Here is a 27,004-nt window from a genome sequence, read left to right as displayed (position 1 = left end):
TGTATAAATCAGAAAATTAGAGGGGCATGTAACAAGGGTAATAAAGTAATCATGGGATGACTTCAATCTACATGTAGCTTGGATAAATCTGATGAGTACTAATGCTGTGGAGGACGAGTTCCTGCAATGTGTACAAAATGATTTTCTTGAGCAGTATGTTGAGGAACCAACTCGGGAACTGGCTATTTTAGATCCTATATTATGCAATGAGAAAGGGCTATTTAATAATCTTGTTGTAAAAAAAAACCTTTAGAAAAGGGTGACCATAATATGATAGAATTTTCCATTACGTTTGAAAACGATGTAGTTCAATCCGAAACTAGGGTCTTTAATCTAAACAAAGGAAACTGCGAAGGTATGAGGGGCAAAATGGCTGCGGCAGATTGAGAAAATACATTAAATGGTGTGACGGCAGACAGACAAAGGCTAGCATCTAAGGAATTAATACATGGTTTTCAACAAATATACATTCCTTTAAGGCACAAAAACCCAACAGGAAAAGTGTGAACTGTGGCCAAAAAAAGTAAGTTAAAGATCATATTAGATTAAAGGACGAGGTTTATAAAGTTGCCAAAAAGGTAATAAGCCAGAGGATTGGGAGCATTTTAGAAATCAGCAAAGGAGAACCAAGAAACTGATAAAGAAAGGGAGAATAGAATATGAATGTAAGCTAGTAAGAAACATAAAAACAGACTGTAAAAGCTGCTAGAGGAATGTAAAAGGAAAGGATTAGCAAAGACAAAATGGGTCCATTATAGGAAGAGACAGGAGAATTTATAATAGGGAATAGGGAAATAGCAGAGAAGATAAATAATTACTTTGTGCCTGTCCTTATGGAAGGATATACAAAAAAGCTCCCAGAAATAAAAGAGAACCAAGGGACTAGCAGGAATGAGGAACTGAAAAAAACTAGCATTACTAAAAAAGTAATATTGGAGAAATTAATGGGACTGAAAGTTGACAAATCCCTGGGACCTGATGATCTACATCACAGAGTGTTGAAATTGGTGGCTACAGAGATAGTGGATGCATTGATGGTCACCTTTCAAAATTCTAAAGATTCTGGAAGAGTGCCTGTGGATTGGAAGATTGCAAATGTAACCCCACTATTTAAGAAAGGAGGGAGAGAGAAAACAGGAAACTACAGACCTGCTAGCTTGACGTCAGGATTAGGGAAAATACTAGAATCTATTATAAAGGATGTGATAATTGGACACTTGGAAAATAATGACCTGATTGGGCAGAGTCAACATGGATTTATGAAAGAGAAACCATGTTTGACAAACCTGTTGGAGTTTTTGAGAATGTCACTCGCAAATTAGATAAGGGGGAACCAGTAGATGTGGTGTATTTGAATTTTCAGAAAGCTTTCGATAAGGTCCCACACGGGAGGTTATTACGCAAAATTAGATCACATGGGATATGGGATAATGTACTGGCATGGATTGAGGATTATTTAATGGGTAGAAAACAGAGTGTAGGAATAAATGGGTCATTCTCAGGTTGGCAGGCTGTGACTAGTGGGGTACCGCAAGGATCAGTACTTGATCCCCAGCTGTTCACAATATATATCAATGATTTGGATGTGGGGACCAAATTTAATATTTCCACGTTTGTGGATGACACAAAATTAGATGAGAATGTGTGTTGTGAGGATAATGCAAAGAGGTGTCAAGGGGGTTTGGAGAAGCTTAGTGAGTAGGCAAAAATATGGAACATAATGTTGGTAAGTGTGAGGTTATCCACTTTTGTAGGAGAAATAGAGGTGCAGAATATTTCTTAAATGGTGAGAGATTGAGAAGTGTTGATGTCCAAAGGGACCTGGGTGTCCTTGTTCATAAGTCACTGAAAGCTAACATGCAGTTTTAGCAAGCAATTAGGAAGGCAAATGGTATGTTGGCTTTTGTCGCAAAAGGATTTGAGTGCAGGAATAAAGATGTCTTGCTTCAATTTTATAGAACCTTGGTTAGACTGCACCTCGAGTATTGTGTGCAGTTTTGGTCCCCTTACCTGAGGGAGGATATACTTGCCATAGAGGAGTGCAGCAGAGGTTCACCAGACTAATTCCTGAGATGGCAGAATTGTCCAATGAGGAGGGATTGAGGAGACTGGACCTGTATTCTCTAGAGTTCCAAAGAATGAGAGGTGATCTCATTAAAACCTACAAAATTCTTCAGGGGCTAGACAGGGTAGGTGCAGTAAGGATGTTTCCCCTAGGTGGTGGTGGGGGTGTTGGGCGGGGAGGTGGTCTAGAACCAGGGGAACACAGTCTCAGATTAAGGGGCAAGTAATTTAGGACTGAGATAAGGAGGAATTTCTTCACTCTAAGGGTAGTGAATCTTTGGAATTCTCTATCCCAGAGGGCTGTGGAAGCCCATCGAGTATGTTCGAGACAGAGATTGATAGATTTCTAGATGCTATTGACATCAAGGAATATGGGGATAGCGCGGGAAAATAGCATTGAGGTAGGTGATCAGCCATGATCTAGTTGAATGGAGGGGCAGGCTCGAGGGGCTGGATAGCCTATTCTTGCTCCTATGTTCCTATGTTAAAGGTCATGAAGGATATTACTTCAAAGTAAATTGTAAGAATAGGACAAGAGGAAACAGATTCAAATTAGTAAATTACAAGTTTCAGACTGATATTAGGAGATTATTTTTCAAACCTTTTCAAGGGCAATTAAGGATGGGCAACAAATGCTGGCATTGCATTGATGCTCAAATCTCATGTTTGAATAAAAACAAAGAATGCCTTGCGAGTAGTGGAGGCGAACAATTTAATAATTTAAAAGACAACTGGACATTGCTCTGAGGGTGCTATAAAGTGCTTTTGAATGGATGCATTAAAATGGACCAAATGACCTCGCTCATTCCTAATTCTTTTGTGATCTTGTGACCTAACCAGTAGTCTAGCTCAACAGGTTTTAGAACTACCAAAGTAGCACTACTAAATGGTTATTAATAGCCATCCATCATATTACTGAAATTACTGTTATCCTGATATAATTTGTTATAGGTTAATTTTGATCATGAATATTGTGTTTTAAATTTTGTATAGTGTTAATAGCCAGTTAGATAATAACTATTGTTGTTTCCTACCAGCCAACGCAAATGTGAGCCAAAGTTGCCCAAAAGGGTGTGATCGATGTTCTGAGTATAATGGATGCCTGTCATGTAAACCCAGACTCTTTTTCTTTCTGGAAAGAAATGGGATGAGCCAGACCGGTGTCTGTCTTTCCTCCTGTCCAAGTGGATATTATGGAATCCGAACACCAGAAATGAACAAATGTACACGTAAGTGTCTAAAACATATGGGTGCCACCTGGAGGTTAATGTTGTGTTGGTTATCTTAACGGCTCATTTCACAGAGGCAAAAGCATTTTAAAGGAAACTGGATAGCATGCTGGTCTTGTACTGACATTTGAGCCAAAGAGGACTGCAGAAGGCTTATCTATCACTAAAGGTTATTAAATGCTATAATAGAACAGGATTCTAATATTATTTTAGCTTGGTTCCCATATGCGTCCCTCAACACAAATACTTTAAAAATCTCAACAGAAGCATCTTAGGCCTAATATGCAGAAAGCTGAGAGGTTCTATTAGGAAATGACACTAAGCCACACTCCCTACATTCTGAGCATTTGTGAAAATAAAGTTCATGTAAAGAAATTGTAAATTTTCCATGTCCATCATTGCCACTGCTCACCTTGGTGAAATCAAAAATTTCTCCTCAAAGGATAATACTTTAAAATCAGAGGTTTCATTAGCCAACATCACCATCTACAAGGCGCAAGTCAGGAGTGTGATGGAATACTCCCTACTTGCCTGGATGAGTGCAGCTCCGACACTCAAGAAGCTTGACACCATCCAGGACAAAGCAGCCCACTAGATTGGCATCCCTTCCAGAAACATTCACTCCCTCCATCACCGACACACAGTAGCAACAGAGTGTACCATCCACAAGATGCACTGCAGCAACTCACCATGGCTTCTTAAACAGCACTTCCAAACCCACGGCAGCTACCATCTAGAAGGACAAGGGCAGCAGACACATGGGTACACCACCACCTGAAAGTTCCCCCCAAAGCCACTCGCCATCCTGACTTGGAAATATATCGCCATTCCTTCACTGTCGCTGGGTCAAAATCCTAGAACTCTCTTCCTAACAGCACTGTGGGTGTACCTACACCACATGGACTGCAGCAGTTGAAGAAGGCAGCTCACCACCACCTTCTCAAGGGCAATTAGTGATGGGCAATAAATGCTGGCCTAGCCAGCGATGCCCAAATCCCATAAATGAATTTAAAAAATCAAAATATCTTGTATTTAATTTTAATAATTATTTAAGTTTATTTTTCTTAATTTTCTCTTATCTTCTACTAAAAGCAGTGGCAACAGGTACCAGCAGATATCCATAACTCACCAGTGACCCATTCTTGATAAGTGAACAGAATGAATACTGGCAGGCAATACAACACTGGACAAATCACAGGCAAGCTCAATCATTCTCATTCAAAGTTCATACATACATTTTCCAAAAGAAACATTCAATAATGATCAGGATTGAGAACCCAGGCTGATTTGTTTCCCTCCTTAGCATAAAGATGCTAACCTGGCCTAGCTGAAATTGACAAACAAGCCAGAAATCAATTCTGCAGGTTCCTTAGTTTGTACAGCTGCACACTTGCCAACCAACAGCCCATAGTCTACTCTACTGAAACTACTGGGTCTTTCTGATGATTGGTTTCATATCCACCATCAGCTTTCCTATACTTTGCTTAAGGGGCAACTTGTATGCCCCGAGACAGTGAGTGTTGGCAGTCTGTTCCCAATCAGTCTGATTTTGTCCTCAGTTGATATTCATTCTCGTGCTCTTTCTTGCAAAGATTACTAGACACCAATCACAACTAGGAAACCTGGTTTAATTTTCCTTTGTCTAGCTTTGGAACGCTATGGTTAACTGATACACTAGCTGCTGTCCTCCCTCACATTTGCTATATGAGCTTGCATCACTCACAAATTTAATCCTATTACACTGTATAGTAACAATATCCGCATAGTTGATGAAAAATATTGCTGTAGTGCTTAAACAGAAACTGGGGACCTAGTATTGCCAGACTGACACAATACCATATATTGAGCCATTGCAGGAACTATGACTTTACTTTCACAAAAGCTTTTGTTCCACAATTCAACATAAGCATATGTGATTTCACACTTTGCCCTGTACATTACTTAAATTCACTAATGTATTTCTCTGGTTAGAAAGAATGGTGTCCATTTTAAACTATTTTTTGCCAGTTTTGAGATGTTGCTTAACAGCGTTTTAGGATTCTTGCTATATGTGGTCAAGATAATACAGACTACTTGAGGATAGCTGCAATACAGGAGTTCAAGTAGCAGTTTAAATGGTGAGAGAAAAACCTAAACAATTTATAATTACATTGTGAACTCCGAGATTCGACTACAACCTTGGGATCAAATCCCAGTATGTTTTTAAATAAAAAAGATTAATGTTATGTGACTATTTAATAACAGAAGGATTAATAAAATTAACAAGAAATAATCTGTAATTAATCATCAGGATTTTCTACAATCTGTACATATATAGTGCTGTTAAAATTGAAAATGAAAATAGCTTTGTTTCTAACAAAACCAAAGCCTCATGTGATCAGCTCCACACAGAAAGGAAAATTGCTTGTCACTGAACACAAATGCTAACTTCACCCTATTTCAATCATTTAGTTTAGGTATTGAATTCTGCTTCTTGCCTTCAGCTTCTGCCCAACTGTGTCTCAAGATTTGAAGCTTTAGAATTCTTGGCAGTGAGTGAGACAGATGTTATTTTATGAATTTATTATCTAATTCCGGAAAATATGGTTCCACTTCTCATTCTGTCAGCATACATGAGTTATCAAATTGTCCTAGACTAACAGAAGACATGTGGTTATATAACGCCATTCATGTCCTCAGGACACTCCTAAGCACTTTAAAGCCAATTAAATACTTTTCTAAAGCCTAGTCACGATTGTATTGTAATGTTGTTATGTACAACAACAATAACTTGTATTTATAGAGGACCGTTAACATAGTAAAAACATCCCAAAGCACTTCACAGGAGCATTATCAGACAAAATTTAATACTAAGCCATGCCAAGTGGTATTAGGACAGATGACCAAAAGCTTGGTCAAGGAAATAGATTTTAAGCAGTGACTTAAAGGAGGAGAAAGATGGAAAGGCAAAGAGAATTGGGAAGGGAATTCCAAAACATAGGGCTTCGGCAGCTGAAGGCATAGCCACCAATGATGATGCAATGAAAATTGGGAATGCACAGGATGCCAGAATTGGAGGAGCAAGAGATTTTGGAAGGTTACATCTTGTAGAGCTACAGGGGGTCACATACGTCGAGTGGGACTAGATCATAGGGGGAGGGATCTGAACAGAAAGATGAGAATTTTATAATTGAGCCATAATGTAGATCCATTTCTATGTAAAGCACATCACTGTTACAATAAAGAATAAACTAAGTTAAGTACAATTTTGCTGTAGAGTTTATGTGGCTTGAATGTGCTGTTTATCACCTCTGTATTCCATTAATTTATCTTTGAAGTCCAGACTCATCTATTTCAGGACGTTGCTAGAAAGATGTCACGTATATGCAGTGTTAAATTCCAAAAAATGGAACTTGCTGGTTGTTCATTTAAAACCCAATTCACTCCACAAAACTGTGTACTTTGTGGTCATTTTGTATATTTCTAAAGTTTTATGTTTAAAGTGCATTGCCAGTTGTACTATTTGTTATCTGCAGGCTTTATGAAACGCTGGAACAAAATGATCTCTTAAAATGTGCTGCCAGTAAACATGCTTCACACAGTAAAGAATGCAGAGACCACACGTTACATCTGCAGGCTCTGTCACAGTGGCCACTATAAAATCCCATCTTTACACATTTACATGCTATTAAATTCCTTCAGGTCATTCACTGGTTTGACTCCAACCATCATTAAAGCAATTTGTTAGGTTCCGTTTATATGCAATTAGATAGATTTCCCCCCTACCTGACCTGTCTATTAGGTTTAGATTGTGTAATACTGTGTTCAATTTTATACCAAATTAATTGCACAGAGAGGAAAGTCTACTTACCACCTCTCATGTTTTAACTGCTTTTTAATCTGTTTCAGGATGCAGAGCTGACAACTGTGATACCTGCTTCAATAAAAATTTCTGTACAAAGTGCAAACCAGGATTCTACTTGCATAGAGGAAGATGTTTTGATATCTGTCCTGAAGAGTTTATTCCAAATAACCAGACAATGGAGTGTACTCCTGTTGGTAAGAGAACTTCTTCAACTTAAACACAAAGAAAAAGGCTGATCTGTATGTAGTGATTTTCATGCCCCCAAGGTGTCTTGAAATGCCTTGCAGCCAGTGTAATCACTATTGTAAGAAATGCCGAGCCAATTTGCATACAGCAAGGTTCCTCAAGGAGTAATGCAATCATGACTGGACAATTTGTTTCAGTAAAGGAGATATGGGATAAATATTGGCCAGGGTGCTGAGTAACTGCACTGCTCTTCTCCAAAGTAGTGTCAGTATCTATTACATCCACCTGAGAGGTCAGATGGGGTCTCAGTTTCACATTTGATCTGAAAGACAGCACCTCAAATTGTGCCGCACTCACAATAGAATGCAAAGTTATTGATCAAATATTGATAGGAATATTCAGATTTAAAAGTATTTTAAGAACAAGCAGTTTCCTTTCCAATTTTGCACCATTTATAACCAGCAGAATGGCTGTCCGGATGATGATGTCCAGATAGGCTACGAGTCAAGGAAGCGAGACAATGTGCAGTTTCCTTCAATGCTGAGAGCTGCAAATTGTGACACATCCTTTGATTTATGAATTAAAAAGAGAAAATAAATGAGAAAAAAAGCAGCAAAGGAAAATATTGATGAAATAGTAGACTTCATTATGCAGAAGGAACAAAAAGGGATAAATATATCCAGATGAGGGAGGGGATGAGAAAGTCATGGAAAAGCATGGTTAAAAGCAAACTAGAAAATGGATTAGGAACAAAGAACAGAGTACAGGACAATGGAACATGTGAATTGTGAGATGACAGAAGACCTATGTCCATTGAGTTCACGTTCTACCATCTTGATAGTCACATGATACAATGAAAACTGGAGTTGTTTACTGATCATAGCAATCAATCTCTATCAATTACTACAACACAGCCGGAAATGACAGAAGGAAAATCCTAGTGGTGAAAAGCTTTGGGAACCATAGGTACACAGTCACCTTTTTTCCTCCCAAGCATGTTACACCTACCACAAGTTATGTGTTGGATAACGCCAGAATCTGGTGCTATTAGAATAAACAGGCTGTTTCTATTAAATTCTTTTAATGCCAAAATACATACTTAACTTTTAAATATAGGAATCACATTTCTTTTAGTTTCTGGAATATTTATATTTTCGTAATTTTTTAATGCTGAACATTCTAAAGTGTTCTTTTCTTCAGTTGAAATATTACCTACTTAATCTTTTAAAGAGGAATATAGTTACATATTTTAATCTTGGTACACAAATATAATGGCTGTCCAGAAAGATGTCATGATACTGCAGGAAAATGGTTATATAATTGAAAGACCACACATTATTGCAGTTATAAAACATTGTAGGAGTAAATGTTACTTCACTAATAGTGTTATAGCTAAAATGTTACTCGTTACCATAATAAAGAGGGTTTATAATTCTGTAAGATTGCATTAACTTTGGTCTTTTTATCTTCATTCATCCCTTAGAATTTTCTGAGAATCTCCTTTAAGCTTAAATCATTTACACCAATGTAAAATGCAGGGTACTCTTTCTCTTTACATTTTTTATCCCACAAGGTGGACGTTGACAGTACAACTGACCTATTTTTGTGCCTGATGAAATGAGGTTCACTCAAGATGAGATAGAGCAGACGTAGTGCAAGATGCATGCATAACACTTCCAACACCTATATGCTCAAGTTGAATGTTATGAGGTATAAATTCATTCTTGATGAGCTTATTGCACATCTAATGGAGGTTTGCTTTTACAGAGTGATCCGACACTTTTTACTTTTTACAATTAGTGTTGGAATCAAGGATATTAGATGTGCAATGTGCAGAGTAAAGTTCTCTTTATATTGGTGTCCATAGGATGCTTAACCCACCAATTTGCAAAGTGTAGCTTTTACAAAGCGGCTGAAGACTATGTGTAAAAATTTTGGCACAAGCTAAGGCCAGCTGTTTGGAGGACACTTTGTAACAACAGTGTGAAAGAGCTATAAAGGTCCTCAATCGACTGTAACAATATTAACCTTAGAAGCGATGCCTTCTACGCCACTGAAAAAATCATTATCCACACCAGCTATATCGCCTATGTTACAATTCAGGTCTGTCATAGATATCATTCCACGTTTCAATGGCATTAGTTGCTCCACTAAGGAGTCTGAACATCTTACTTCTATGGGAGTTGATTCACACTGCACAAGGTCTATTTAAGCAATAGCACAATTCGGGGTGTAACAATAATATGCCATTTTGCCCTGAGCCAATATTCTTGGGCAGAATTTTCCATAAGTGAGACCAAGCACGGTGGCAGGCGGTTTCAGAAGCACAGCCCGTCGATCAGAATGGCGGGACTGGTGCCCGATTCTGCGCTTGGAGGCTTATTAATTATGCAAAGGCGCGTGTTGGTCTCAATCACCTGACAGGCCAGGAGCTGACTCGCTCGCCTCCCCATTAGCTGGTGGGTTTGAAGGTCTGGGCGCCATATTTAAAGGCCAGTCCAGCACACAATCTCACTCTCTCTCCAGCCCACCAGAGATGTCTGGCAGCCAGAAGAGGAAGGCCGAGGGCCTGAAGAAGAAGATAGCACCCTGCTTCACACATCAGGCCCTCCACGCTTTGATCAGAGGGGTGCGGGCACAGACATGTACTCTATCCCAGGGATGGCTGCAGGAAGCACAGCAGCCTCACCTCTCTGGCCTGGGAGGCCATTGCGGAGCAGGTCAGTGTGGCTGGCAACCCCACCCGAAATGCCACCCAGTGCTGGAAGAGGATGAATGATCACATCCACTCCACCAGGATAAGTCATCCTTCAACTCCCTCCAATATCAAACTCTGATCATGGCATCATGCGCTCAAACCGCTACTCTCTTCAGGGATCTCATGCAACCATTAGCGGGGAATACATATCAACACTCATTCTCTCACCGAGATCTTCACATCACCACCTTCCCATCTATCATGTTGCTCACACTCCATCCTCTGGCCCTTCTGGGAAGGGCTCGCCACACACAGGGGACATGCAACTCACCCAACCTCCGCTCCATCCCTTCTCATCACTTGCCTTTCTTTCTTCATACAGGCCAAGCTGGCGCACAACAGGCATGAGAGATCGCAGACCGGGGAAGGGACGGCTGCCATTATTGCCCTCATTGAGTTTGAGGAGGCTGCAGCTGAGCTGGCTGGGGAGGGTAGGAATCGCTCCTGTGGGGAAGGGGAGATCGGCCTCTCCCACCAACCCAGCACGGATCACAGCTCCATCACTTCATCAAATCCTGGCATTCACAGTGACTCACATGCAGTCTTATCCAGCTCATGCTCATTAACTGAAACTCGATTTTCTATTTTCTGGACACCAGCAGATCGAGGCCCACAAGCCAGTCCAGCACCAGTGCGAGCCCACAGACCTCATCCAAAGAGAAAGCTCTGGAAGAACCGTCACGTTGCTCACACACATCCTCCACAAGCTCAGAGATACACATGTTGGTGGAGCACAGATGTAGATTAGGCTCGGGCTCACTTTCTGGGAAACACCTCACTGACACGTCCCCGCAGCAGTTGGAGGCAGGAGCCCAGATCTCCAGCACTCGGAGGGCTGCTGGGGACCAGCCACCCACTCAGTCCGAGTCAGATGATGAGCCTCTGGAAGTGGCCGCCAAATCAATGCTGGAGATGCAACAACAGGCAGCAGATCATCAGGCAGAAATTCAACAGTCACTCAGCAGACTAGAGCGAAGGATGGAGGAGTCCGTCTGTGTTCTGTCTGATGTCGTGTCTCTGACATGCGAGCGCCTCAAGGTCACCATGGGAAGGCAAGCGACCACCATGGAGATCTTGGTCCAGCAGGTCCTGCCGGATTTGCGCTCAGTCCTGCACTCCATGGCCTCATCAAGGTGTAGGCGACATGGGGACGAGGCACCTTGACCTCCCTCCGGATGCGCTATCTCCTGCAGGAGTCAGGGTGGGGCCCTCTGGCACCCACAGGGAGGATAAGTGTCAGCCGAACACCCCAGGGGCCTCCTCTCAGGACACTTCAAGGATGTGCAGCTGCTCATAGCCCTTTCCACCTGTGACCCCATCCACTCCAGCTTCTCAGGCTACCGAGGGCGCTTCTGCCCCTGAGCAGGTGACCCTTATCAAGCCAGGGCCCTCCAGGCCACGGCCCACCACAGGACGTCTGCCAAGGTCATCACAGACATCAGGACATGGCAGTCCGCAGGCTGCCTCCACCTCTGCTGCAGATGTCGGGGCTGCAGCCAGGCATAGTGCTAGAGTTAGAGAAGTTAAGAAAAATTGATGTCGCTTTTGGGTCACGGGCGTGCTAGCCATGTAACTAAATTGCACTTTTGTTAATACATTTGATGGTTATGCGAATGTTCCTGTCAACTGAAAGCATTGTGATTTTGTACTTTGGAATGCTCCCACTCAGTGATAGTGTCCCACTGTGTGATTCATATTCCTGTGATGTCAACCTCAGTTGAACTAGTGTCCACACCCTTGTGTGATGTCAGGGAGATGTGTTTAAATCTTTATTGGAAATGTGTGATGTAAGCGTTTCTAACCCTTCTTCCTCAAGGAACACCATTGAGTGAGGGCAGCTCATCAGCATTGATAATCTAGTGGCATTTGTGTCTCCTCAGTGTTAGTGGCAGAAGAAAAGACATGCGCGGGAGGAGGAGATCCCTAGACATGTCCACATCTCAGTCGCAGTACTGTTTGCATCATTAGATGGCAGTGAAGGCTTCAAGTCTCCTCTCGCATCGCTCTTGTTCCCAGTGGACTCTCAGTTCCCAGAGTGAGCTCACTCACAGGGCACCATGGACCAAAGCAGAGATCATGGCCTGGCGATTCATGAGGCCAGAACGCACAAGTGTGAAAGCAGGACTCGTTCTCGCTGCGAGTGGTTGGACATCCCCTGAGATGAAAGGGAATGTCACTGAGGGCTAGGAAAGATGTGACCATAAGCCCTCACTTAATTTCACTCATCCTGGAACATGTCAGCAATTAACATATCATGGGCACGTCTCCCACGTCTTCCTTCCTCCATGGCGCGATCGCACTCATACTGACCCTCAGCAGCCTCCTGAGGTTCCTGGGCCTCCTGATATTCATCCTCCAGTGAGCTCTCATCCTCCTCCAGTTCATCCTCTGGCAGGAGTTCACCTCTTTGCATTGCCAGAATGTGAAGGGCACAACACACTGCGATGATGCGGGAAACCCTGTGAGGAGTGTATTGAAGTGAGCCACCTGAGTAGTCCAAGCATCTGAAATGCGTCTTCAGAAGCCCTATGGTCTGGTCTGTAAGGGAGCATGTGGAACTGTGAGCAGCGTTGTACCTGCGTTGCAGAACGACTCTGATAGCGACGCTCCGGTACCATCAGCCAGCGTTTCAGTGGGTACCCCTTATCCCCAAGCAGCCATCCCCACAGACATGATGCCCCCTCGAAAATCTCAGGCACCTGGGAGTGACACAGGATTTAGGAGTCATGGCAACTCTCAGGGTAGCATGTACAAATATGCAGTATGTGCTTCTGGTGATCACACACCAGTTATATATTGATGGAATGATAGCCCTTGTGGTTTATAAAGATTAGGGGCTGCTGCCATGGAGCTTGTATAGGCACCCGGTGCAGTCTATTGCACCCTGCACTCTAGGGAAGCCGGAAATGGCAGTGAAGCCGGTGAATCTCGCAGCCTGGCTATCTTCATCCAGAACAAACCTGACTTAACGATGGCCCTTCCTGTAAAGGGCATCTGTGACCTCCTTTATACACCGATGTGTTGCGGACTGAGAGATGCCGCACAGGTCACCTGTTGATCCTTGGAAAGAACCAGAGGGCAAGAAATTGAGTGCAGGGGTCACCTTCAGAGCCACTGGCAGGGGATACCCTCCAACTCCACGTGGTGTCAGGTCTTCACGAAGAATGTGGCATATGTGATGTACCAGAGCTCAGGACAAGCGCAGAAATACACCATATTGCCTCTCACTCATTTGTAAATAGAATACTCTTGGACTATAAACCCTAGGTCTGATGAGTCTCCCCGTTTCTGGGTCTCTCGTCCTGACCCTCCTGTTCATGCTGCGGCTCTGCTTGACCATGTCCCTCCTGCTAGAGCTGCACACGGAGTCACCTCTCCCTCCTTTGCCTCCTCCATTGCATTAGGACCCTGACAAAGGCAGCATTGAGCCCTGGATCCATATTTGCTTTTGCCTTCTCTCTGAAAGAAAACATTAAAGACATTAATGATTCACGAGGCAAGAAAGTGAAGTTCAGACGATGACACGTTTAGAAACTGTAAGGGTCCATAATTACTCCTGACCTACTTGCATGGTGGCTGAAGCCACCTTGTCCCTGAGACACTAGCTCACACATCGAGGTGACCAAGCTGGCATCGCAGATATGTGACATCTTGAGCCCTGCGTGGGATGCTAAAGTTTAATTGAGATGAGTGACCCAACCTAGCTCTGTGCTCCAATCTCTGATGTGGCATATTAATGACCAATCAGTTGCTCATGGTCAATGAGTGGATGCCCTTTGGTCCATTAGGAATGTCACATCTGGTGAACACGTGACAGGCCTTCATATATGATACAGCTGTGCTTCCTTCACTATTGTCTGCATTCCCAAATTCTACATTCCTATGTGTTACTCTTGAGATGCAGCACCTGTGATGTGAAGCCACTGAGTTTTGAGTAGCCCTTTAACAGAGCTAATGAAACCATTGTCTTTCAGTGGCTTTCATCGTAAGGAGGTCTTCCTCCTTTCTTTCTAAGCAACTCCTGCTCACTCCTGCAGCAACAAGAGGTTAGAGGGCAGCCCCAGAAAGGCCCCCTTCATGTTTGCCCTTTCCCCTGACTGCCATTCCACAGCCTTCCCTCCTCATTGCCCACCGTGTGTTCATGAACTCCACCCTCACCTCACCCCTCTGCTTGAAATGCTAGTTTCTGAAAGTGGAGGCCTGCATGAGTACCCCAGCACAGTGATGTTGCTTGGGACAATGTAGGCAAAGAGTAGGAGCAGTTCAACCCTACAGCCCCAGCAGTGTGATATTCATCGCAAAAAGACCGGTGCAGCGCAATGGCAGGTAGGCTATGTATATTCCACTCATTTCGAAGTCACCAGTGAACTGAGGTCCGCCTTGTGCATGCCACCCCTTTTCAAATGGGTTTGAGGCCAACATAATTTCTTTCTTGCAAGATTGGAAGGCCTGACGAGATTCTGGCGAGCAGCTGTTGTAATGAGCATTCATGACATGCTAATGAATGCAAATGGTGTTCGTGCCATGAATCAGCAGGTTAACCACGAGTAGGCGGGATAATCACAAGTTGGCGGGACCACAAGTCGGTGAGATAATTACAAGTCGGCGGGATAACCATGAGTCAGTGAGATAACCACAAGTCGGCGGGATAATCACAAGTCGGCGGGATAACCACGAGTCGGCGGGATAACTACAAGTCGGTGAGATAATCACAAGTCGACGGGATAACCACGAGTCGGCCAGATAATCACGAGTCGGCGGGATAACTGACCTGCCATAAACACACCATCGGGAGAATTGTGACCTGTTTTTATGACGGCGGATTTGTGACTTTTTGTCGCTAGATTCTTCACTTGCACCTGCCACAAAACCCACTGCAGGCAGGATGGGAAAATTCCGCCCTTGGTCTTTTGCATGTGTACTTCCTCAATCTCTACAAAGGCAAACCGAATAACCGTTTGGTGAGACAAGGCTGTGTTGATTGTTATGCAACTTTGTTTCACAACACATGGATATACAGGGTATAAGTTGCAATCAAAACTAACTTCATTTTCCATACCTAAACAAAATAATGGACTCACCATACTGTTGGTAAATTAGTATTTTCGGAATTATCTTGCTTGCTGTACAACTACTAATGGTAAGAAAATGAACCCACTAATTTTGGCCTTCAGTCCGGGGCTGTAGAGGAAAAAGCAGGACCTCTTCTCCTTGAAACCTCCTGTTTTTTTCAAGTCAGCCTGATTCTAGTGTCAGCATTCAGTCAAATAGACTATCCTACCCCACCCAACCAAGAGTTCAATCCCCCATGCAAACCTAATGACCGCACTGAGTTAGAATGAATAGGATTATCACTGCAGCGTTAAGTATGATGAACTATCACCAGATTGTTAAACTGCCTTTCATTGCCTGTAGCATATAGGTTCAGACACACTATCTGAATCCTAATCTATATCTCCAAGTCTATTGTCCTGAGTTTACCTCACCACCATTCCACCAAGAGCCATGTTTAACCATTTTTAACATTTTGCATCAATTGTCCTCGATGGTGGCTTAGTCAGAAACCCTAAAGTAAGATGGTTTAGTATAATTAGCAGGGGAGGGTGGGCGGTGGTGAGGTGGGGAAGGGAAGTAGGTGTCCCTACTGGGTGGGGAGGGAATTGTGCTGTGGACTTTTCACTCATTAGGAACTTCAATGAGACTATTCAAACTTATTTCAATTCTGGCCCTTAGAGAAAGAAAACTTTAAAACTTATCCCAAAAGTCAAAGGTTAGATTCAGAGGAAGGGCCTAGAATTTCCTCAGAGCTGCTCCATTATAACTTTACACATGTGAATGGGGTTTATGCCTTACTTCTGATGAAGTTATGGTAGAGGAGCAGCCCCAAGGAAATTCCTGATCAACGTTTTAGGACTGAGAAGGCAGCTTATGAGCTGAGACTGGCAGCTAATTCATAATTTTGTACCGCACTAAAGAAAAAAAACTTTTGTCCAGAATTAAACCTTTAAAGCAATTGCCTCTACACTTGCAAAATTTTGGTCAGTATCAACCTGTTCTTTGTAAAGTTCAACAGCCATCAGTAAATGGTGAATCTATAACTCATCCTTGTTCACATTAAAGCACAGTTAGAAGTGAAAATCAGATGGTCTCAAAGGTGTCTCCTAATAATGCAGCTGGTGAATTTAGCATTTAATGCCAAACTGAACTCTACAGACAAGGAATATTTAATTCCTGGTCTAAGCCAAGTTGGATTATCTCATATTGAGTTGGCAGTAGGGGCATTACAATTCAATTCAATGAACCTGGTATGGTTGGGGAAAGTTGACAGGGTCCCTGCTTTTCGTCATTATTTAGCCACTTCTGATAAAAGTACACCAACACAGAACAACTGGATTTTCAGCTGAACAGTCAATTTACACTTGACATTTAGGCTCATCTATGGTTTAGGACTGAAAGCATCTGTTATATATAAAGCCCCAACACAGCATAAATTAGCACCTGCAGGAGAGATGGAGGGAAAAGTTAATTGAGAAAAGTGAAATAAAATGATCCTGAACAACTTTGCTTATCCATTTACAGTACACTGTGAAGTAAGCGAGTGGAGTGCATGGAGTCCCTGCACAAAGCGAGGGAAGACATGTGGTTTCCGGAGAGGCAGTGAGTCAAGGAAACGAGACATTGTGCAGTTTCCTTCAGCACATGGCAACCCCTGTCCAAAAATCACTGAGTCAAGAAAATGTACTGTGCAGAAAAAACGATGCCCAACAGGTGAAAAAGGTAAGAGGATCTCTGCAAGGGTCAGCCTGGCTCCCAAGGAGGCCACTGAAATAACTAACACCATACTCTTATAATATTAGAATAACAAGTGCCTCAAATAACTGAGTCTACCATGCATGGTACCAAAATTGTTACCAGTTATTATTGTCAGGACTGTATACTGCACTAACTAATACTTAACTAGAAAAGTAACTGTCCACTTTTTCATTTGAATAACTTGTAAATTATTACACTTTAATATTTAATTGCAATGTTTTCTGTACTTTTGCTGATGAAAAACCATAATCTCAGGCTTATGGCAAACACGTGCAATGTTATGCAAAGTAGGAATCCTGTTGAAGTGACCTGAACAAGACCTGAAGTGACTGTAAAAAGTAATCAACAAATTACTAGCTACCAGCAATCAATAACACATGTTACATTTATGCACTGGGAGCAAACTGTTTAGTATCAGCAGTCTACTTGCGTCATGTTTCTTTGAATGACCATAACATACTTTGTTAGCTTTATTCAGATAACCTGGGGATCAGTGCAGAATCAATCAACTGCCAACTATACTTCCAAGCAGAAAATACATTCTTACCTGATTTGAATCTTTGGTGCCACAAGATTTGGAAACATTTTTTTGTAAACTAATGGCCTAGAAACTGGCAGGCGATCCCTTTGCCAGAACAGGTAGATCTGAGCCGCACCCAATGTTGGCCTCATTTACATAAGACAAGCAGCTCGCCAGCTAATAGAATTTGAATTTTACGCCATTGCTTCATTGGCAGAAGCTCTCAGTTAGGTCCTGAAAGGAGGATGGGCGAGCTGTTAGAGAGGGGACCAAGCTCCACATTCAGATAAGTATTGTTAAATTTGTACTTTTTTGGTGCCGATCTCCAGGACCTCTGGTTATGCTGCATGTAGACTTGATTATATTGATCAGTGGGCCCAATGCCAGCAGAAATCAAGGCTGCCCAATTTCAAGACAGGGACCTGAAACAGGTATTATATTCCTTATTTGCATATTTGAAAATATTATGGGGCTTTATGTTATTTTGATACTAACCAAAATACCTGATGCAAGTTTGGTCAACACAGCCAAGTATAATTACATTTCCGGTCCTAATATTTATGGAGAGGGAGAGACTGCAAGGAGGGAGAGATCACGAGGAGGAAGAGACTGAGGTGTTGTCTGTGGGAGATGGTAGCAATCATGGAGAGGGAGTGATCGCGGCAAGGGAGGGATCGTAGGGAGGCAGAGATTGAAGAGAGGGAGAGATTATGGGAACAGATAGATTGTGGGGACGGAAAGATCACAGCAGAAGGTTTGCTTGAGGGGTCTTTGGAAGTATTCCTGCTCCCTCTACACCACCAGCAATGCTGGGAAAGTGCATGCTAAATCTGACAGCTCCAGCCTCACAGTAGCTGCTGTGTTTCCAGACCCCCAGGAAACCCCAGCCCACAGTTGCTAGAGTTAAATGGCTCTCAAAACCTGAGGAGCAGAGCCTCATTTAGATATTATAATTACTGACCCGCCTGTCCAGACAGCCACAGCCCAAAACCCAAAGGTTGTGTGTGGGGGGTTGGAATCGGTTTAAAATTGCCCACAATCTGTTTTAAATTTTCATTCGATCTTTCTTCAAACAACTATCTGGGTTTCAAAATTAAAATAGGACATTCTACTTGTCACAGATCAGTTTCGGGCTCAAATGAGTAAGTTGCAATTAAAATGGGAAAAAAATGGCAGTGAAGAAAGATCATCTTGCTACATTACCTCGTGTTTGATTTTACTTCTTATTTATTGGTGAGGTTGTTGATTTCAGATTAAATTAATCTGAAAATATGTCAATTTTAAGTAGATTTTGCTGCAGAAAGCAGAATGACATTATAACTCACCTGTAGTGTAATGTTAGAGTCTGTACAGATCTCATTCACTGGAATTATACCTGAGGTTGTGTTATTTGCATTTAAGTGTGGCTGCCTGGGCTAATTTTTGGGAGAAAACCATATTAAACCACATCTTGCACTGAAATCACAAAAATGGAAGCTACCCAAGATGGCAAAGGGAGGGAATTCCTAACTTGTAACTATAGTTAATGTCTTCAATACAAATGAAGGAAGTCTGAGCATGTATATGGTGTGTGCCGAATGTATAAGTTCAAGGAATGAGAGAAAAAAATTGGGATTTTCTGAATCAAATGCATAATATAAGAACCCATTTTTTATAGTACTGTAAAAAAGAATCAATCAGTGAACCCAGCATTTCTAGTTCATAATCAGAATGGAATTGATTCAGAACAGTTTAATCATACTTTTTTTTCACTCAGTGCTAAATCCATATAATAGGTGAAGCAGTGGCAAGGCCTAAGGAATACATATGCCTACATATTTGTTTTCTCCAACACTAACCCATTCTTTCTTTGTAAAGTAATTGTGAAATTTCTATCAATCAAAAACAAGTTCAGAATAATAATTTTAGTTTCTCGATTAGAAATATTCTGTACAATTGATTGTTTGTACAACACCAGAAATAATTCATTTTTATGGGGCTGTATTTTTAAAAATTCAATTACGGGATGTGGGCTTCGCTGCAGCATTTATTTCCCATCCCTAATTGCCCTTGAGAAGGTGGTGGTGAGCTGCCTTCTTAAACTGCTGCAGTCCATTTGGTGTAGGTATACCCACAGTGCTGTTAGGGAGGGAGTTTCAGGATTTTGACCCAGCGACAGTGAAGAAACAGTGATACATTTCCAAGTCAGGATGTTGAGTGGCTTGGAGGGGAACTTCCTGGTGGTGGTGTTTCCATGTGTCTGCTACCCTTGTCATTCTAGATGGTGGTGGTCGTGGGTTTGGAAGGTGCTGTCTAAGGAGGCTTGGTGAGTCCCTGCAGTGCATCTTGTAGATAGTGCACACTGCTGCTACTGTGCATCAGTGGTGGAGGGAGTGAATGTTTGTGGATGGGGTGCTAATCAAGTGGGCTGCTTTGTCCTGGATGGTGTGAAGTTTCTTGAGTGTTTGTTGGAGCTGCAATCATCCAGGCAAGTGGAGAGTATTCCATCGCACTCCTGACTTGTACCGTGTAAATGGTGGACAGGCTTTGTGGAGTCTGGAGGTGAGTTACTCACTACAGGATTCCTATCCTCTGATCTGCTCTTGTAGCCACAGTATTTATGGCTAGCCAGTTCAGTTTCTGGTCAATGATAACCCCCAGGAAGTTGATAGTAGGGGATTCAGTGATAGTAATGTCACTGAATGTCAAGGGGTTCTTCTTGGAGAAGATTATGAGGAGATTATTAGAGGTATTCAAAATCATGATGGGTATGGACAGTGTAGACAGGGAGAAACTGTTCCCATTGGTGGAAGGACTGAGAACCAGAGTATACCGATTTAAGGCCATTGGCAAAAGAAACAATGGTGACATGAGGAAAAACCACTTCATGCAAAGAGTGATTAGGATCTGGAATGCACTACTTGAGAGTGTGATGGATGGAGATTCAATTTTGGCTTTCAAAAGAGACTTGGATCTTAATCTGAAGAGGATAAATTTGCAGGGTGACAGGGAAAAGGCAGGGGAGTGGCACTGGGTGAATTGCTATTGCAGAGAACTGGCACGGACACAACAGGCTGAATGGCCTCCGTCTGTGCTGTAACCATTCTATTAATCTATGATTTGGTAATAGACTGGAATTCTTCCGCTCAGGTTACTGTAGAGAACTAACAATGCCTGCCTGTGCAAATTTTACTTGCGCAGGAAAGTCAATTGAATGCCTTGTGTATTCCTGAAAATATCAGGATGCTCGTAAAATTCTTGTTTGTTCCTTATTACCACAGAGTAAATGACTGATAACCAAAGGCTTTGAAATTTCTCAGTATGTGACCCTGATGGTTGTGATCAATGGTGATCTCCAGTGTTGGTTGTGCTGAATTTGTGGTATCAGTGGGAGGTGTTGTGATATGAGGTGCATGCACCTTAAAGAAGGTGTATCTTAAGCTATTGTCAATCATCACTACCTCAACAGGATGTGATGTATTAGTCCCAAGACTTGTAGGCAGTCTATAAGCAGTAGGGTAAAGATTATATGTATTATACTGAGCTCCCAGTGAACATAATCTGCATATAGTCTTATCTTCAAATAAGAACTCACATTATTATTTCACCAATCATTGTATATGATTGGAACATTTACATTGAAGGAAAGAAGAATATAACATTGTTGCTAGTTAGTGGCAGCATGGTTTTGAAGATTTGACTGCAAAATACACAAACTTTAACTCTTCACATCCAGCAGTAGAAAAGAGCTGTTGTGAAAGTGAAACAACTGTTAAGACTCACTGTAGAAGGATTCTACAGCTTTGTAGGTATGCTACACACGGTATACCTATGTTCTGGGATCGCACATTGCTCCAGGCAGCAGGCCAGTAGGTCCTGGTAAGCTTGTTCAAATCTGGAAGAGCTTAATTAATAAAAGTCAAACTTACAAAGTTTAAGCAGGAACAGAAATTAAACAGCAGACTGCAGGTGGTCCCACTTTAAGTAGAATTCCACAGACAGGAGAATTCATTACTGCTGAAGTTAAATACTGGAGACTGGACTGGGAAGAAGAATCTATCCAGTAACAGCTCCTAACAGAGGAAGAAGCCTGTAAAATGTCTTTTTTTGCTGTTTGCTTTCATTATTGGGGTCCTGCAGCCATCTTCCTGCCCAAATTACTGCTTTGTGGGCAGAGCTTAGAGTTAAACCAGGAAAACTCAGGAAGAGCTCAACAGCACCACCATTGCAGTCAAGAAATAATCTATGATAAAAGCAAAATACTGCAGATGCTGGAAATATGAAACAAAAGCAGAAAATGCTGGAAAAACTCAGCAGGTCTAACAGCATCAACGGAGAGAAAAAAACAGTTAACGTTTCGAGTCTGTATGACCCTTCTTCAGAGCTATAATCTATGATCCTCTAAGGTAGTGGCCACTAAAGGTACTGCAACTCAGGGCTAAATTAACTCTAAAAGAGCTGTAAGAAAATTGCACAACTGTCAAAAGCTTCAGATAGCATTCAAAATTCTGCAACACCGTAAAAGATGGTCACAAAATTTCCAACACTCAATTGGAAAGCAACAGATTTCAATGGTAACCCCTCCAGGATGTTGATCGTGGGGGGTTCAGCGATGGTATTGAATGTCAAGGGGCAATGGTTAGATTCTCGCTTGTTGGAGATGATCATTGCCTGGCACTTGTGTGGCATGAATGTTACTTGCCGCTTGTCAGCCCAAGCCTGGATATTATCCAGTTCTGGCTGCATTTGGACATGGACTGCTTCAGTATCTGAGGAGTCATGAACGGTGCTGAACATTGTGCAATCATCAGCAAACATCCCCACTTCTGACTTTATGATGGAAGGAAGGTCATTGATGAAGCAGCTGAAGATGGTTGGGCCGAGGACACTACTCTAAGGAACTCCTGCAGTGATGTCCTGGAGCTAAGATGACTGACCTCCAACAACCACAACCATCTTCTTTTGCAGTAGGAATGACTCCAACCAGAGGAGACTTTCCTCCCTGATTCCCATTGGCTCCAGTTTTGCTAGGGTTCCTTGATGCCAAACTCAGTCAAATGCGGCCTCTCACCTCACCTCTGCAGTTTAACTCTTTTGTCCATGTTTGAACCAATGTTGTAATGAGTTCAAGAGCTGAGTGGCCCTGGCAGAACCCAAACTGAGCATCATTGAGCAAGTTATTGCTAAACAAGTGCTGCTTGATAGCACTGTTGATGACCACTTCCATCACTTTACTGATAATCAAGAGTAGGTTGATGGGGTGGTAATTGGCCGGGTTGGATTTGTCCAGCTTTTTGTGTACAAGACATACCTGTGCAATTTTCCATATTGTTGGATAGATGCCAGTGTTGTAGCTGTACTGGAACAGCTTGGCTAGGGGTGCAGCAAGTTCTGGAGCACAAGTCTTTAGTACTATTGCTGGAATATTGTCAAGGCCCAAAGTGTGGGCGGGGTGGGGGGTGTTGTATATGGGGCAGGTGCCCAGTTCATAATATCCTCAGATCACTGGAACCATTGAGGAAATTTGGGGCCTACGGTTTTTGTCATTCACATGCCCTAGGGCTTCAGTGCAGTGCTGAGGGAGTGCTGCATTGTTGGAAAAAAGTATTTTGGATGAGATGTTAAACCAAGGCCCCATCTGGTCTCTCAGGTGGACGTAAAACATCCTGAGGCAGTATTTCAAAGAAGAAATGGAGAGTTATTTCTTCTGTCTTGCCCAGTATTTATCTTTGAATCAACAACATTAAAAAGGAACAGATTGTCTGGTCCTTATCGTATTGGATTTTGTGGGGGCTTGTGAGTGCATATTATCTTCTGTGTTTCTTACATTACAACAGCTATTACACTTCAGAAGTACTTTATAGGAGGTAAAGCACCTTGGGAGATCATGGGGTTTTGAAAGGTGGTGTATAAATGCCAGTCTTTCTTTTTCTTCTACTGTAAGCAGTGAGGGACGTATTTATAGTTTCATACTTTCTATTCACATGTGGAATCAAACGCAATTAAGAGTTGGGTGTAAAGTAAGGATCTTCTGTTCTACCACATCATTTCATTCAACAACTAGTCTGTGTATGTTGTAAACGTGGGATGAGCTCTTAATTACTGGGAAGAATTCGTGCTCGATGGGTGCTAGAACTGTTCTTTGTGGAAACATACAGGTGATGAAGCTACAATGGGACAGGAATTTTCAAAGTGTAATGAATACAATCCTGTAAGTAACCCAACTTTATTTCATAAATCCCCATTCGTTTTATGCAATCACTATCCACAGCAATGACTGTTATCATGTCAGAGATACTGCTTGAGAAACCAGTAAACATAATGATAATGAATTCAAAATCTTTGCAGAAGTAAATTTCAGACATGCCTGAATCCTAGCCTAAGCAAGTGAATCTATTTGACAGTAGTGTAGAATATAAATCTTTAAAATCTTTTTTTAAAAAACCCATTCATTGTATCTTCATTTTGGAGCCTGTGAGCTGACAAAGGAAACTGTAGTCATTTTATTTCCTGGAATTCTAATGTTACTAATCTGCAGTAAATCTAGTTCCGTGCAATCTCAGCATAATTTATGTTGTTCATTTGAGAGCTTCTCTGAGATTTTGAACCAAAACCAGTTGAAATGATTTCAAGTCTACATGCAGAGACACTCTGGTAACCCTCAGTGTGTACACACTCATAAAGCTGCCAGCACGCAGTCTTATTGGAAGAGCAGAGTTTTGACAGGAATCACTTTAACAATTTTTTAAAATGAAGGTGCGTGCATTAAATATACTTTATGAAAAGCACTTTTGATTGTTGTTAGTCCCAAATTTAGAATAATCTATGATCAAAATGCTTGATGTAAACATGGCTAACAGAACTAATGATGTCTTTCTTTTTTACTGCAGACCTTGTTCTAACTTACCAAAGGAACTAAAGCAACAAGGGCTTGCCTGGTCATAGCCAAGTTGCTGCATTGTAATCTAATACTTTTTGATAAAGATAGTAGATTGCTTGTTGCCACAATAAGATTTGACAAATGGTCCCTGGCTTATATTCCTAGTACAGTGTCAAATACCGCTGGAAAAGGCAGGGAAACCAGCCAAGAACTCTCAAACCTCAAAAGTTAAACATTAAGATAGATCCTATTCAATCAAAGAAGTGTGTAATACAATGCAGCAGTCTATAAAATCAAAATAGTAAGAAATTCCAATTTCATTGTGTAGGTTTGAAATATTATGAATTAAATAAAAACAGTCACTGGCAGAGTTCAGCTGAGTTATTTCCCAAAGGTGCAAATGAAAGTTAATAAATCTGCAGCTGCAATGCCCAGTGTTTAACTTTTTATGGTGTAATTGGCAATGAATTGTAAAAATACTAAAGGGTGTTTTATGTCTGTAATTTAACCTTTCTATGGTGCAGTTCTTGTCTTAAATTTCCCTTCAGTATAAAAGAAAAACATCTGAATTCCCAGGCGAGACCCTCGTCCAGTCAAATTATGACTAGGTCAGAGTGCTTGCAGGCTGGAGCTGGGGTATGTTGGTAGCGCTGTGTAGTATCGCAGCTGCAAGTATAGGTAATGGACACCAGTGTAGTTAATGACCTTTCTCTCATGATTATCCAGCAGGCTGCAGCCTTTTAAAATTAACTCAAAACTAATTACTGTATCCTTTGAGCTGTAGTGTTTATATTTCACATACGCTGAGGGGTCAAAGCTTGAACTCACCAAAAGTGAACTGCATACAATTTAAACTCAGCATGTCCTCAGGCTTCTGCTGTTTACCTCTTATTATTTTTGTCAAGAATATGCTTTATTAATTTTGGTCTGGGACATTTTGTTTTAAGCATTGAATCTAATTATCTGAATAGCCACTAGACTGGAACAGATCTTAGTGGAGTACTTCTTATGGGGGGAGGGAAGGGGTCAATGTACTAATTCTCTTTCCTTGACATTATATATTCCAAACCATAATCATGCAGGGTGCCTCTTAATCCTTTGCTGTGTTGAACACTTCCAAGGTCTCTAAAGTTATCCATTACATGATGAGTTTTGGTGTTCTGTGTCTTGGCAAACCAGGCAAAAAGGAAGTTGAGACCAAACACTTCTAAAATGTTTCCTTTATACTGGCAAGACTGCAAGGGCTGGGGTCACAAACATGGCAGGATGCTAACATTTTTGTTTGTTAAATTTGTTCATGAAAAGGGCAGTGCAAAGGCCTGAAAAACCCTAAGCAAAACATTATGTATTGGAAAACTCAAGGAATCACGTTTTTTATACCAATTTGAGCCATACTTGTCAGCACTCAGAACATTTGTGCCCTAGAACTCTCTGGATAACAAGGATAACAAGAGAACCAGGGGCCAAAATTCTTGCCTTCATTAACTTTAATGAAAAAGGAGAGATGGATAAAAGTGATAGATTTTCCGAAGAGAGCACTTTGACCACATTTAGAGTTTGTCTAAGAATTCCCAACTGAGAAAAACATCAGTGAAAAGGAACAAAAAAATGCTGTGCTTATTAAGGCTAATTATGGTAAAGATGCGTAAAAACACTGCATTGAAGGTTCTTTGGCAAGTGTATATTTAACGTCATATTTTAGACAACTGAAGGCTGCCGTAGCATTCAAAGTGAAGCTTAGAAGAGATTTCTGTCCCACCACGTTAGTACAGTATGCAGCAGGAATTGCTGGATTTCTCTTACTGGAGGAATGGGAGTGGTTAGGGCATAGACAAAAACAACTTGATTAGCATTTACTCAGTGGCAGCACTCTCACTTTTGAGTCAGAATGTCATGGGGCAGAACTTGGGGGGAAGTTCAGGAGTGGGCGCGTGCAGGCATTTCATGTGGCCTGCCCAGCATGACGATCGCCAGGAAGCGTAATGCGCTCCATGTGCGCGCAGTGGGGGCGATTCCCTAAGCCGGGAGTGCGCTCTTTCACGCATGCGCACGAAAGAGCACACTCATCTCCCTGAGGCTGGGTGCTGCCTCAGGGAGATCGGTGCCAAATTCAAAAATGTTAAAAATAGAAAAATGAAATTTCCCTGACATGTCCCCTCATGTGACACTGTCACATGAGTTGGGAGATGTCCGTCACTTTTAGTTAAACTTTTATTAAATTTTTGAAAACCTACATGAAACCTCATCCCGCCTGTGGATCAGGTTTCATGCTTTTTCTGAAGCCCGCCAAGGCTCCCGGCCTGCCCCAATAGCCTTAAGGTTGGATGGGCAGGTCCATTAATTAGTGCAATTAGTTTTTAAATGGCCTCAATTGGCCGTTGACAGGTCGGCGGGCGCACGGCTGATTTGGCTGCGCCCCCACCGGCCTGAAAATTGAAATGACGCGGGGTGATGTCGGGAGTTCCGCCTGACGTCATCCCGCGTCATTTATGCGTCGGCGAGTGGGCCCGGGCCCCTCCCCGCACGCCAACCGGGAAATCCTGCCCATGAGTGCAAGTGCCACTGTGTATAATCCACAATGACAATTCAATACAGTACTATGAGAGTACGATACTGTTAAAGGTGCAAGTTTTTCATGAGATCTTAAGCTAACAGCTCATTTTCTCTAAAAGCAGAATAGTGCAGTTGCTGGAATTCTGAAATGAAAACAGAAAATTCTGCAAACACTTGG

General features: G+C 42.0%; 1 protein-coding gene across 1 annotated transcript in view; it reads left to right on the top strand.

Moving 5' to 3' along the window:
* The window catches only part of rspo3 (R-spondin 3), a 114,069-nt gene that overhangs the window by 18,427 nt on the left and 68,638 nt on the right, over window positions 1-27,004 (top strand). The window contains exons 2-4 of the mRNA XM_078542145.1: window positions 3,102-3,293; window positions 7,182-7,331; window positions 16,661-16,858. Of these exons, the coding sequence (XP_078398271.1) occupies window positions 3,102-3,293; window positions 7,182-7,331; window positions 16,661-16,858 (540 nt within the window). The remainder of the gene's footprint in view (window positions 1-3,101; window positions 3,294-7,181; window positions 7,332-16,660; window positions 16,859-27,004) is intronic.

Source organism: Cetorhinus maximus, chromosome 5 (assembly GCF_964194155.1).
Source record: "Cetorhinus maximus chromosome 5, sCetMax3.hap1.1, whole genome shotgun sequence".
Taxonomy (NCBI): Eukaryota; Metazoa; Chordata; class Chondrichthyes; order Lamniformes; family Cetorhinidae; genus Cetorhinus; species Cetorhinus maximus.
The sequence above is the reverse complement of the archived record's forward strand: the minus strand, read 5'-3'. Positions and strand labels throughout refer to the sequence as shown.